Here is a 13,722-nt window from a genome sequence, read left to right as displayed (position 1 = left end):
TGCGTTTTATGTGGTGTCAGCCTTGACTAAGTGTTAGCACTCTCACCTCTGAGTCAGGAGGTTCGAGGTTCCAGTCCCTCTCCTGAGAATGGAGCACATAATCTGGTCTGATACTTCAGTGTGGTAACTGAGGGTGTATTGCGCTGTTAGAGATGCTCTCAGATGAGGTATTAAACCCAACTCCAGCTTGCCCTCCCGGGTGAATGTAAAAGATTCCACGGCACTATTTGAAGAAAAGCAGACAAGTTCTCCAGGTGTCCAGGTCAATATTAATGTATCCAGCAGCATCACTAAAAACAGATTGTCTGGGCCTGTATCTGATTGCTGTTTGAGGGACCTTGCTGCAAGAAATTTGGCTGCCAAGACTACCTATATTGCAATAGTGACAAATTCAGAAGTATTTCCTTGGTTATGAAGATATTTGAGATGCCCTAAAGTCATGAAAGGCATGATATAAATGGAAATGATTTACCTATATAAAAACAAAAAACTACTGCAGATGCTGGAAATCCAAAACAAAAACAGAATTACCTGGAAAAACTCAGCAGGTCTGGCAGCATCGGCGGAGAAGAAAAGAGTTGACATTTCAAGTCCTCATGACCCTTCCTATTCCTTTTATAGCTTCACGATTGCAAAATGGAAAGAACTCCAAGTAGGTGATGTGGTTTGTCTGAAGAAGGATGACTTTGTTCCGGTGAGTTATCTTTCAAAGATATCCATTATTAATTCTCCACAGCTATAGTGATTAAGTATCTCAAACAGTATTCATTTTTGCGGTTCTCCTAGGCTGACCTCTTCTTGCTGTCTAGTTCGGAGCCAAATAGCCTGTGTTATGTTGAAACAGCTGAGATCGATGGGTAAGGTGTCTACATTTGCTGATTGTTATTTACATGTAATTGTCCTGCATTTGTTGCGTTCAGGAATTATGGAACTCTGCTTCCTATCCTGACAGCGATATTGCTACAGGGAACATTCCCAGTGCACAGCTAAATCATTAATGACGTTAAGTTGGTTTCAATTTCTTAGCTACATTTGTCTCTGGTCAGTGGTGTGTCTGACACATTCAGAAACCCATGCATCACCATGCTTAAGAGTCTCCAATTCGAGCTGCTGAGAAACCTGCTCAATATGAATAGTACACGCTTGTCCCAGGAACACAATTTACTTACTTAAGTCACGGCGACTAATAATATTCTGGGCAGTAGAAGAGCATTGGTCCAGCTCGCCTATCTTTCCCAACCAGCCACAAGTTTCTTTATTGTACTTTGGGACAATTAGCTCAATATCCCACTTCCTCCAGACCTGTCCGCCATTATTTTCTGTTCAAACTCTGGTAATTTTTTCCACAATTCTATTACCTTCTTATTATAAAAGCTGTTACCTAATTGTGCTATTTTCTTTTAACACTCTTCAATTCATGATTTGAGGAGCAATTTCTTTGCTGAAATGTTCCAGTTCTCAGCAATGATACCCATTGCCTAGATGGATACAGACTATTTTGGCCATTTGCATAGATGTGTACAAGATATTCCCTGTACGGTGCATTTAGGGTTAACTTTGGAGATTTGATCATTTCAGTGCAGAGCTTCTTGTGAAAGGAACAGATATCAGGAATTCAAGTGCAAAGGTCAGCATGTCTAGTTTACAACCCATATAAATTGAGAGAAAATTACAATGGTTATAAATGGAACACACTCACCTCTGCGTCTGAGTTCCCAATATGTGACCCGGTCATAGGAAGCTCTTAAGTGATAAATAATGACATGCCCTGCACTGTGCAACCAAAGATAACTGTTAGACTGCCTTCTGCCTGTTCTTTTCTCCAGACTCTCCCATTCCATACCCAGCCTTTCATACTAACATAGGAATTAGGAACATAGAGTAGTATATTAGCATGCATAGAGGGTTGGCTAACTAATAGAAGACAGAGAGTTGGGATAAGGGGGGTATTTTCAGGATGGCAACCTGTAACTAGTGGAGTGCCACAGGGATCAGTGCTGGGGCCACAATTATTTACAATATTTATTAATGACTTAGATGAGGGAAATGAATGTAGTATCACCCAGTTTGCAGATGACGCAAAAATAGGTGGGAAGGCAAGTGGTGAGGATGACACAGAGTCTACAGAGGGATATAGACAGGTTAATTGAGTGGGCAAAAACTTGGCAGATGGAATGGGAAATGTGAGGTTCTGCACTTTGGCAGGAAGAATAGAAGAGCTGAATATTATTTAAATGGAGAAAGACTGCAGAAAGCTGCAGCACAGAGGGATTTGGGGGTCCTCGTGCATGAATCCCAAAAAGCTAACATACAAGTTCAGCAGGTAATAGGGAAGGCAAATGGAATGTTGGCCTTTATTTCAAAGGGAATGGAGTATAAAAATAGGGAAGTCTCGCTAAAACTATACAAGGCGCTAGTTAGACCACATCTAGAATACTGTGAACAGTTTTAGCCCCCTTATCTAAGGGAAGATATAATGCCATTGGAGGCAGTCCAGAGAAGGTTCACTAGGTTGATTCCAGATATGGAAGGATATTCTTATGAGAAGAGGTTGAGTAGGTTGGGCCTGTACTCATTGGAGTTTAGAAGAATGAGAGGTGACCTTATTGAAACATATAAGATTCTTAGGGGGCTTGACAGGGTAGATGCTGAGAGGTTGTTTCCCTTGTGGAAGAGCCTAGGACCAGAGGGCATAATCTCACAGTAAGGAGTTGCCTATTTAAAACAGAGATGAGGAAGAATTTCTTCTCTCAGAGGGTAGTGAATCTGTGGAATTCTTTACCACAGAGGGCTGTAGAGGCTGGTTCATTAAGTATATTCAAGGCTGAGATAGACAGATTTTTAATCAGTAAGGGAATCAAGGGTTATGGGGAAAAGGCAGGAAAGTGGATTGAGGATTATCAGATCAGCCATGATCTCACTGAATGGCAGAGCAGACTCGATGGGCCGAATGGCCTACTTCTGCTGGCATGTCTTATGGTCTTGTGGAGCAGGAGTAGGCCATTCGGCCCCTCGAGCCTGCTCCTCCATTCAATAAGATCAAGGCTGATCTGAATGTAACCTCAACCCCACATTTCTGCCTACCCCCGATAACCTTTTGCCCCCTTGTTAATCAAATCGATCGAGCTCTCTCTTAAAAATATTCAAAGGCTCTGCTTCCACTGCCTTTTAAGGGAAGACAGTCCCACTGGAAGGTTACCGGTTTTTGCTTGGTATTGTCTCCAGTGGTGTTACCAACACTGGAAACTGTTGGTGCAGACGGAGTCTAACCTGTGTGTACCGGGCTGTAGTGTAGTCCTGCGAATTCATATTCTGCTATAGTGAATAACTGTGCCATCTCTCCATCTACTTTTATGTTAACTCTTTGAACAAAAATATCATAGTGCCTGGAATATCTGTTGATCTCCAATGACAAGGCCTATCAGTGGCACTAGGTTTTCACCAGTTTGTGCAGCCTGACAGCATTCACTGAAATATTGACTGATCAATTAAACAGCTTTATAACAGGAAACAATTTTGCTTTCAGTGAAACCAACCTTAAATACAGACAAGCACTGAGTGCCACACACAATGAGGTGAACACCATGGACCAACTGGCACAGTTTAATGGTGAGTGTTAACCACGGCTGCAGAACCATCGCCCGAGTTTAACTGGTTTGGAAAGTTTTCAATAGAACACGGTCTGCAGCAGAACAGGATTGACGGACTTCGAGGGTCTTTCCTCGTTCCATAAATTCTCAATTTATAATCTCCTGTTTAACCATGAGTATTGCCTTGTGTTGCAGAGGATAAACTGATGTTGATTTGGGAATGACAAGGAACGTACTGTATTATATCTGTAAACCCAAAGTTCCCTAATGTTTAAATAAATGGGTGAAATTTGAAATTAAAATCTCTGTTAACCTGTAAGATCTTGGACTATAGTTGCTTGTCATGGGGGCCTATCTATTTTGAAATCCTATTATTCTAAGGCTTCTCTAAACCAGTATGTGGGGCCTTGGGAGCAACGTTGTGCCGATGAACATCAGGTGCCTGCCCTTATGCACCTGAGTCTCCATTTGCCCAATTTTATGAGTTACGATTTTGAGGGTGAAGGAAGCTAAACCCACATTTAAATAGCTAAATAATTTAAATTCAATCTCACACTAAATTTCAAGATTTTGGGGGAAGCTCCGCCTGGGTAGACCTTACTCCCGTGTCCGTGGATCCTCAACCGGCCGGGCCTGCTTTCTTAAAGCGAGGTGCTTCATTACCGCCAGCCTTTAAATAAATGCACCTTGTCTCCACAGGTACAGTAATCTGTGAAAAGCCAAACTGTGACCTGCACTCGTTTACAGGCACACTATTTTGGAAAGGACAGGAATTCTCACTTGACAATGAGCAGATGTTACTCCGAGGTTGTAGAATACGAAATACGGAGAAGTGCTATGGGGTGGTTATATTTGCAGGTAAGTGGAACAAGGCATAATGATGTGTTGCAGTCAGAATATAGGGCTTCAAGTCGGACACAGTGACCAGGGTTTTCCGGTCGGTGGGCGGGTTATTGGGGTGAGTGGGAGCGGCCGTGAATCGAATCGCCGCCTGCGATTGGGCTGGGCCACGACCACTATTTCATACTGGCTGGCCAATTAGTGGCCAGCGTGAATCGCGCACTGTGTGTGGGGGCTGGGAGGGGTGGGAGAGGGCGAGTGTGGAACTTCGCGAATGTGTGCGAGTGTGTGCAGTAAAAACTCCCTGAGGCACAGAGCCCCCTGAGACACAGAGCCCCCTGAGGTACAGAGTCGCCTGAGGCACAGAGCAGGCTGAGGCACAGAGCCCTCTGAGGCACAGAGCCCTCTGAGACACAGAGCCCTCTGAGGCACAGAGCCCTCTGAGACACAGAGCCCTCTGAGGCACAGAGCCCTCTGAGACACAGAGTCGCCTGAGGCACAGAGTCGCCTGAGGCACAGAGCCCTCTGAGACACAGAGTCGCCTGAGGCACAGAGTCGCCTGAGGCACAGAGTCGCCTGAGACACAGAGCTCCCAGGGGTACAGAGCCCTGTGGGGTACAGAGCTCTCTGGGGTACAGAGCTCCCTGGGGTACAGAGCCCCCTGGTGTACAGAGCCCCCTGAGACACAGAGCTCCCTGAGACACAGAGCCCTCTGAGGCACAGAGCTCCCTGGGGTACAGAGCCCCCTGGGGTACAGAGCCCCCTGAGACACAGAGCTCCCAGGGGTACAGAGCCCCCTGGGGTACAGAGCCCCCTGAGACACAGAGCTCCCAGGGGTACAGAGCCCCCTGGGGTACAGAGCCCCCTGAGACACAGAGCTCCCAGGGGTACAGAGCCCCCTGGGGTACAGAGCCCCCTGAGACACAGAGCTCCCTGAGACACAGAGCCCCCTGAGACACAGAGCTCCCTGAGACACAGAGCCCTCTGAGGCACAGAGCTCCCTGGGGTACAGAGCCCCCTGGGGTACAGAGCCCCCTGAGACACAGAGCTCCCAGGGGTACAGAGCCCCCTGGGGTACAGAGCCCCCTGAGACACAGAGCCCCCTGGGGTACAGAGCCCCCTGAGACACAGAGCTCCCTGGGGTACAGAGCTCCCTGGGGTACAGAGCCCCCTGAGACACAGAGCTCCCTGGGGTACAGAGCCCCCTGGGGTACAGAGCCCCCTGAGACACAGAGCTCCCTGGGGTACAGAGCCTCCTGGGGTACAGAGCTCCCTGGGGTACAGAGCTCCCTGGGGTACAGAGCCTCCTGGGGTACAGAGCTCCCTGGGGTACAGAGCTCCCTGGGGTACAGAGCCCCCTGGGGTACAGAGCCCCCTGAGACACAGAGCCCCCTGGGGTACAGAGCCCCCTGAGGGACAGAGCTCCCTGGGGTACAGAGCTGCCTCAGGGAGCTGGAGCTTTTTGAAGATAAAAAATAAGGAATTTAAAAACGTTAGTAACATGTCCCCTCACCTGTCACATGATCAGGTTACAGATTAGTTTGAACATTTAAAAAAATTTTTTAAAATCACTGATTGAAGCCTCATCCCGCCCGTGGATGAGGTTTTGCAAACAATCCAAAGGCCGCCCGGCCTTTTCAGCTACCCTCCAACCCTAAGGTTGTGAAAATTTTCATTTAGTTACAACTTTAATGGCCTCAATAGGCCTGTTAATTGTCAGTGGGCATTCTGCTGACTCCCACACACATCCACTGACTGAAGTATTGCGCGTGTGCGCGATGACGCTGGGGTGGTAACTGAATGGCTGCAGGTCGGCTGACAGAGGCGTGGGTGTGTTCCCTGTGATTTTATGACAGAATGAGCAGGAGTTTAACCTCGGGGCCCTCCCTCCCATGGCAAGCTCCTAATCCTGGGTATGTCCTGGGACTGTGGCTCCAACCTTCTGACCAGGTGCCTCTTCCTGGTTAGTTTTAGGTGGGAGCCTGACTGAGTCGATATGCACGAGGCCCAGGAGTTCACCTCCCCCGAGCCACACGCTGCTGAGCTGGGGAGATTTTACCTCCTGCCCAGGCTCCCACTTGCCCAAACCCCACCCTGAGTTAAAACCCCTGCCCTTAGTTACCAGGACAGATTTAGACAGCTGAGGCCTGGCATTGGAAAGGTTAGGCTTTGAGAGAATGTGATTGGTGATAATAAAGGGATTCGATTATAGAGGGAGCGATCCTGTACCAGTGTTGGTGACGGATGCTGGATATCAAGGTCCTCACTCGCTATGAGGAGCAGGCTGTGGAGTTTGCAGGAGAGGACTGGGACCCGTGCCTGTGGTGACAGTGAGACTGGCGGCTTCCCACCAAGTGTGGAGCCTGTGTCACCTGATCCTTCAGACAGCGATACAGTGAGTGCATTGTGATGTTTCAGACTCTGCTGGATGTGGTCTGTGCCCTCGAAGATGCCTGGGATCTGCAACTGACTCAAGATGTAGGAGTCATGGCAACATCCTGGATATCTAGCGCAAACCTGCACATGTTTTGCAGACCAGCTGTACACTGAGTGAGTGGAACCCTTTCCTGTTGATGTATTGCATGGGCTCTTTCCAGGGAGCTCGTACAGCCACACGAGTGCAGCCTATGGCATCCTACACCTGTGGGTATCCAGAAATAGCTGCAAAGTCCAGTGCTTTGCCATCCTGGGCAGCTTGATCTCTAGTGAAGTGCCCGTAATTATGGGCCTTGGCGATGAGGGCGTCTGTTACCTCCTGCATGCACTTGTGTGTGGAAGCTTGTGTGATCCCACAGAGATCTCCAGTGGAGCCCTGGAAATAGCCACTTGCCTAGAAGTTAAGCGCAGTGACTTTCAGAGCCACTGGCAAAGGATGTGCTCGCAGGACCCACGGTGTCCACTCCTGGAGAGCGTGGTCGATGTGAACCACCAGATCCGTGTGCATGCGGAGGCATCGATGGCACTGTCTCTCGCCCACCTGCAGGAATGACACGCCTCTTCTGTACACCCTCGGTCTGGAGAGCCGCCTGCCCTCAGCGGTTCTGTGAATCTCATCCTCAGGGTCTGGAGGGGGCCCTGCTGCCCCTTGCTCACCAGCGTTAGGCTTCTCCCCACCCCCGGGAAGCCTTTGACCTCCAGCACATTTCACCCCACCCCCACCTTCAGGCTGGCCTGGCAACACAGCTCTCAAACCACCCCCGTGAATTGGCTGTGGTCCTGCCTGTCAAGCCGGGCGCGGAGTTGGAGGAGCAGCAAGTGCCTGCGCGATGTCAGGTAGACGAACGTGCCTCAAAGCCACGAGTGAAGTGCAACACGCCAGGCGCACGTCACCCCTACTCCCCTGTCAATCAGGCCGGTCTAATTTGGTGTGAGTGTGGCCTTTTGATCCAGTGTTGGGGGCGTGACTCCGGCAAGCTGCACACATAACGATCACTCGGGAAATTCAAATGTATTCGAATCCCGTTCAGGACATGATGCAGTGGGAAACACCGACCGGCATTGAAGTCGGCCGATTGCGGCCGGCCTGCTTTTACGACACAAAACCAACTTCGCCCTCACCACCAGGCCCGCTGTGGGCGGGAGTGGAGAATCCCGGGAGCGGAGAATCCCGAGAGCGGAGGACCCAGCCCCAAGGCTACTGCTTCTCCCGGGAGATTGGATTAGCTGAGCGTGTGTGTGAGCAGGAAGAGGGATGGGGAACTGGTGTGTGGCCCTGTGCTGGGATGGGACAGACTGAGTGAACGAGTGCGGTCATTCTGACTGGGTTGGGAGGGACATAGTGCAGCACAGCCCATTTTACATCTCTTCAGATTATTATTACCATTAAGATCAATACAGATGAAAACCTGGAGAGAGGTTAAGCAAGTGGCTGCTTTACACGACAGTAAGTCCCCGCTTAATGTCGCCTCCTTTAACATTGTTTCGCTTCAACATTGTTAATAAATTAGTGTCAGTTTTGTTCAGTGTTTGCCAGACTTCCCCCTTCCCCTGCCCCTTCCCCCTGCCCCTTCCCTTCCCCTGCCTGCTCCCCTTCCCTTCCCCTGCCTGTTCCCCTTCCCCTTCCCTTTCCCCTGCCTGCTCCTCTTCCCCTTCCCCTGCCTGCTCCCCTTCCCCTGCCTGCTCCCCTTCCCCTTCCCCCTGCCCCTGCCTGCTCCCCTTCCCTTCCCCCTTCCCCCTGCCCCTGCCTGCTCCCCTTCCCTTCCCCTGCCTGTTCCCCTTCCCCTGCCTGTTCCCCTTCCCCTGCCTGCTCCCCTTCCCCTGCCTGCTCCCCTTCCCTTCCCCTGCCTGTTCCCCTTCCCCTGCCTGCTCCCCTTCCCTTCCCCTGCCTGTTCCCCTTCCCCTGCCTGCTCCCCTTCCCCTGCCTGCTCCCCTTCCCCTGCCTGCTCCCCTTCCCATTCCCCTTCCCCTGCCTGCTCCCCTTCCCATTCCCCTTCCCCTGCCTGCTCCCATTCCCCTTCCCCTGCCTGCTCCCATTCCCCTTCCCCTGCCTGCTCCCCTTCCCATTCCCCTTCCCCTGCCTGCTCCCATTCCCCTTCCCCTGCCTGCTCCCCTTCCCATTCCCCTTCCCCTGCCTGCTCCCCTTCCCCTGCCTGCTCCCCTTCCCATTCCCCTTCCCCTGCCTGCTCCCCTTCCCATTCCCCTTCTCCTGCCTGCTCCCTTTCCCCAGCGCTTCCGCTCTCTCCCTGAGTGCCTCTTGCCCCCCCCTGCTGCCACCCTTGCTCCCAGCCCTCGCCTCACACCCCACCCCCCACATCGCCTCTCGCCCTTTCCCCCCCACCCCCGGGGGTCTCACCCTCTGCCCTCTATTCTTGCCTGAGGCCCCAGTGCCTGTTCTTCTTCCCCTGGCTGCTCAGTTGGCTGCTGCCATTCTCCGCTCCTGGCTTCGCCAGTGCTGAACTCCCAGTGAAGTCATTGCCTCCATCTAGTGGCAGAAGTTGGTCAGTGCCGATAGTTCAGCTGATAACTGCACCGACCAACTTCTGTCACTAGATGGAGTCTGGTGAGTGTATTGTTTTATACTCTTTCGAGTTATCAACAGTCACAGATTGCAACTCTTTGAGTACAATCACAGTTCTTGGTTTTCCGGGAGTGGGACATGAACCCACAACCCTCTGATTCAAAGGCGAGGGTGCTATGAACTGAGCCACAGCTGACACATTGATTTCTTTTGTATTTAGTGATGTATTTTATTTTGAATGGAATGCACAGTGCTGTACATGTATGGTACAGTATTTCAACATATGCGTCATTTTATCTGGGCAAGAAATGTCCAAAGGAACTTAACTCTGGCTTTAACATTGATTCCTATGGGAACCTATGATTCACTTAAAGTTGCTTCACTTAAAGTCATGGTTTTCAGGAATGCAAAGGCCACTTTAAGCAAGGACTTACTGTGTCTTCCAAAGCCAAAATTACTATCCCCCCCTCCCATAAGTTTACAGCTGATGTTAGCATATTGACACTCCGGGGGCACAAATTTTGACTTGTTTTATATTTCAATTAATTTTCAGGGGTGGATACAAAAATAATGAAGAACAGTGGGAGATATATCCTGAAGAAAACCAGAATCGAGCGCCTCATGAATCGTGTGGTGCTTCTGGTACGTTCCATCACTTGCCGCTGGCTCTCTCACTTTGCCCGTTATGTCCCTTTGTAACTTTCCATGCCTCCTATCTTCGTGTCATCTGCGCGCTTATAACTCTCCATTCATTAGTCATTAGTAGGTATTGCGAGAAGCTGAGGCTCCAGTATGGTTCCCTGGGACCACCACACGTCACCTCCCACCACTCGGAGAATGTTCCCTTTATCCCGACTCTCTGTTTCCTATCTCTTACCCACTCGCTAAGCCGCGTAGAAAGTGCAGCTCCAGTTTCCATATTAGATTCGGCAACTGCCAGGAACTAAAATTAAAAGCAGGAAAATGTTAGAAACACTCAGCAGGTCTGGTATCATCTGTGGGGAGTGAAGCAGTGCTGACGTTTCAGATCAATGACCTTTCATACATTACCCTCCAGTAATGTAATTAAACTTGTGTAATAAGGATGTGACTTAAATTGATATACAGGAATTGTGCACTGAGGGGAAGAAGAAACACTAACTAAGAACATGCACACACAGCCTTTTCATTGTATTGTGCACATGTTGCAATTCCAATTTGTGTTCATTAGAAACTTGCCTCAAATACAAAGCTGATTACACTTTTTAAAAAAGTACATTATTGTCCAGGAAGTACTTAAAGATGTCCTGAGGGTAGGGAAGGTGCTATCTAAAAGTATATATTTTTTACTATTTGACTTGTGTAAGCACTGGGCTTAGTGTCCAAAACTGCCAAAACAGGCTATTGGGGCAGGAGGTGACTGTAACAATACCTGTAAAGTGGAATGTAACTGAATGATGAACTGCAAATTTATTTAATGCTTTTCCAGGTCCTCTTGATTGTTGCTGTTTTATCATTCTGCCTTGCTGTTGGAAGTGCTGTCTGGAGTGTGAAATTTGGAAATAAAATTCCGTATCTCGACATTTGGTTTGGAAACCACAGTCCAGGATATCAAGGCTTTCTTTCCTTCTGGGGATATGTTATTATTCTGAACTCGATACTGCCAATGTCACTTTATGTTACGTAAGCAACTCGTTATCCATCTGTAAAGCTACACATAAACTTGCAAACTCTGAAATATGCAGCTGTTCAGAATGGTTTCCCCTTTACCTTCTTCCTGAAGATTTATAATGCAAAGAGAAAACTCTCCATGGGCTGCAGGTCAAAAATTCTACTGATTTCCTCATAATGCAGAATGCAAGGGAAAGCCAACGGTTATAACATATTGGAAAACAATAGGTGTATTCTATTATTTATAGTTTTTGATAGTAATGCAATTTAAAACAATAAGTTGTGAAAGAGAAGGCAGCTGTATGAATAATTAGTGGAATCAGACACTTTAAAACATAATCCAAGCCTGGCCCTCCTGGAAAGAGATGTTAGGCAGATTAGTGCATGTTAAGGCTCTGAAATACGTACAGGACATGTATCTACACCACCCATCTCCAAACGTAGAGTCTCCCTGTCGTCAAGCTAAACATTCATGTTTTCTTCTTGTCAAAGGCTGTTCTCCCAGCAGCTAATGTTGCAGCAATTAAAGCCCACAGTTGTGTCAATGCACTGATCAATATCGACTTGGGATGAGTCAAATTGCAGAGTGAGGCCAAACTGGGAGAGTAATGTCGTGTGTTAATTATTTTGAGGTCCAGGAGAGGGAGCTATTTTATTAACTTAAAGCAAATGGCCATGGATGTTGGAACTATTGCTGAGGAGAACGATGATGTTTACTCTGCCCTCTGGCGAGCGAGCTGGGAAGCAAACCTAGGTGGCAGGATCGAGAAAGTTCTGAAATGATCAGATTTTCCATGGTATGCAATTGTTCCCTTACCACTAAACACATCGCCTCTGGAAAGCAAGTAGCTACACAGAATAGTACATATTGTAAGAACTGCCTTGTTCACCGTAGCCTGGGAACCATCGAATCAATAATTAATCATTGCTCTGCGGCAGACACTTATTTTAAATATTTTAGTGGATCTTGTATTTGACTGAAAAGCGTGGCAACTCTTAATCACACTACATTGCAAAGTAGTGTTAATAAATGCCATTGCTTCTTTCCTTTTACAATGGTTAGTGTTAATGTAATTAGTGCAGTGACTTCACCGAGCTGATGTAACTTATTGTAATTCTGACTGTGTTCACAGACCTTTACAAGCAAACTTCTCAGCAACACATCAGGTAATGACAGGCATTTTTATTTTCTAGTTTTGAATTCCTCCACGTGGCCCAGAGCTTTTTCATCAACTGGGATATAAAAATGTACTGTGCTGCGAGAGACAGTCCGGCCAAAGCAAGAACAACGACCCTGAATGAAGAGCTCGGTCAAATAAAGTACATTTTCTCCGATAAGACAGGCACTCTGACCCAAAACATCATGGCCTTTAAGAAATGCAGCATCGCTGGACAGATCTATGGTAATTGTTAGATTGTTAATATTTAACCAATAAGAAACAACTGTTCCGTTTTTCAGAACTCTGATCAGTGGTATACTCTTCAGTGGAAACAGTTAAAGGGTTAAGGATAGAGGGTAAACTATTTTCCAAAGGGCTTTAACTGCAAAAGACATTTGTGATGATTTGCAATTTCATTTTAGTTTTACTTGTGAAGGTGCCACAGATTTGGAGGGATTAGGGATACAAACTCTTGCCAATCTTCACAGAACTATATGTATGTGCAAAATTAACAAGCCTTTTCCAGAAACTGCCTGGAAAAGAAACTCCTGCTCCCATTTAGCAATGGGACATATCACGGCCAATGAGCGAGGGAGCACTTTTATAATGTCTCGCGTATCCTCAGGACATCCTGAAGCACTTTACAGCCTGTGAATTATTTCCACAGTTCAGCTATGGTGTTGTCGGCAATCTGGCAGCTAATTTATGCACAGTAAAGGTTCTACAAACTTCAAATTGTGCGACAGAATAGTTAATCTGATAAAGCAGACACTCTGACGCAAAACACAAGGGGCTGAGTTTTCCCTTTGGTGTGTGGAGGCAGGACCCTGTACGTCCGCGTGTAAAATGACGCAGGGTGATGTTTGGGCGAGTGTCCTGACTTCACCGCGCGCCATCGCGATATTTCGCTGGGTGGGCAGGTGATGATGTCCGACATGTGCCCACCATTAATTAACGGGCCACTTAAGGCCTTTTAGTCTTCAATCGACGCCGATTTTTTGGTGCCCGTGCGATCTTCGGGTCAGCGCACAGGCGCAATGGGCACTCCAGTACCCCCCAGATCGTGTCTCGGTGATAGTGGTTACATGCTGCACTCTCCACAATCTTGCGCTGGAAAGCGGGGACGCTGTGGACGATGAAGATGTAGACGCAGTGTCTGCGGCTGTACACGATGAGTCCAGCAGTGAGTCCGAGGATGAGCACGCACAGGGAAATGCTGAGGGGGTAGACGCTGACCCGGGCACACTCCAGGGAGGCAGGGACACCTGGGAGGCTTTAATCCAACGAACCTTCAGCTAACACACCACAGATAGACCTCCAGGACAAGCCTGGGCTGTAGGCTCCATACTCAATACCTAAGTGCAAAACCTGCCAGGTTAGGAACAGTCACTAAGGGCCTTGTTAATAAAGCTGAGTGTCCCACACAGCACTCATTACAGTTTCGGAAAACGTACACATGCAGAAGAAAAGAGACACCCTCAGCCATGGTGACATCTCTGGATTTAATGTATCAAACAAAGCAACT

At 48.3% G+C, this 13,722-nt stretch overlaps 1 protein-coding gene across 2 annotated transcripts in view; it reads left to right on the top strand.

Annotated features, from left to right (window-relative positions):
* Nucleotides 1–13,722, top strand: part of LOC144688881 (phospholipid-transporting ATPase IC-like) — a 102,519-nt gene that overhangs the window by 25,763 nt on the left and 63,034 nt on the right. For both annotated transcript variants that reach the window (XM_078555889.1, XM_078555890.1), the window contains exons 7-13: nucleotides 622–694; nucleotides 787–857; nucleotides 3,527–3,609; nucleotides 4,290–4,448; nucleotides 9,941–10,029; nucleotides 10,856–11,049; nucleotides 12,232–12,440. In XM_078555889.1, the coding sequence (XP_078412015.1) occupies nucleotides 622–694; nucleotides 787–857; nucleotides 3,527–3,609; nucleotides 4,290–4,448; nucleotides 9,941–10,029; nucleotides 10,856–11,049; nucleotides 12,232–12,440 (878 nt within the window). The remainder of the gene's footprint in view (nucleotides 1–621; nucleotides 695–786; nucleotides 858–3,526; nucleotides 3,610–4,289; nucleotides 4,449–9,940; nucleotides 10,030–10,855; nucleotides 11,050–12,231; nucleotides 12,441–13,722) is intronic.

This window comes from Cetorhinus maximus, chromosome 13 (assembly GCF_964194155.1).
Source record: "Cetorhinus maximus chromosome 13, sCetMax3.hap1.1, whole genome shotgun sequence".
NCBI classification, from domain to species: Eukaryota; Metazoa; Chordata; class Chondrichthyes; order Lamniformes; family Cetorhinidae; genus Cetorhinus; species Cetorhinus maximus.
This window is presented reverse-complemented; position numbering and strand designations above follow the sequence as displayed.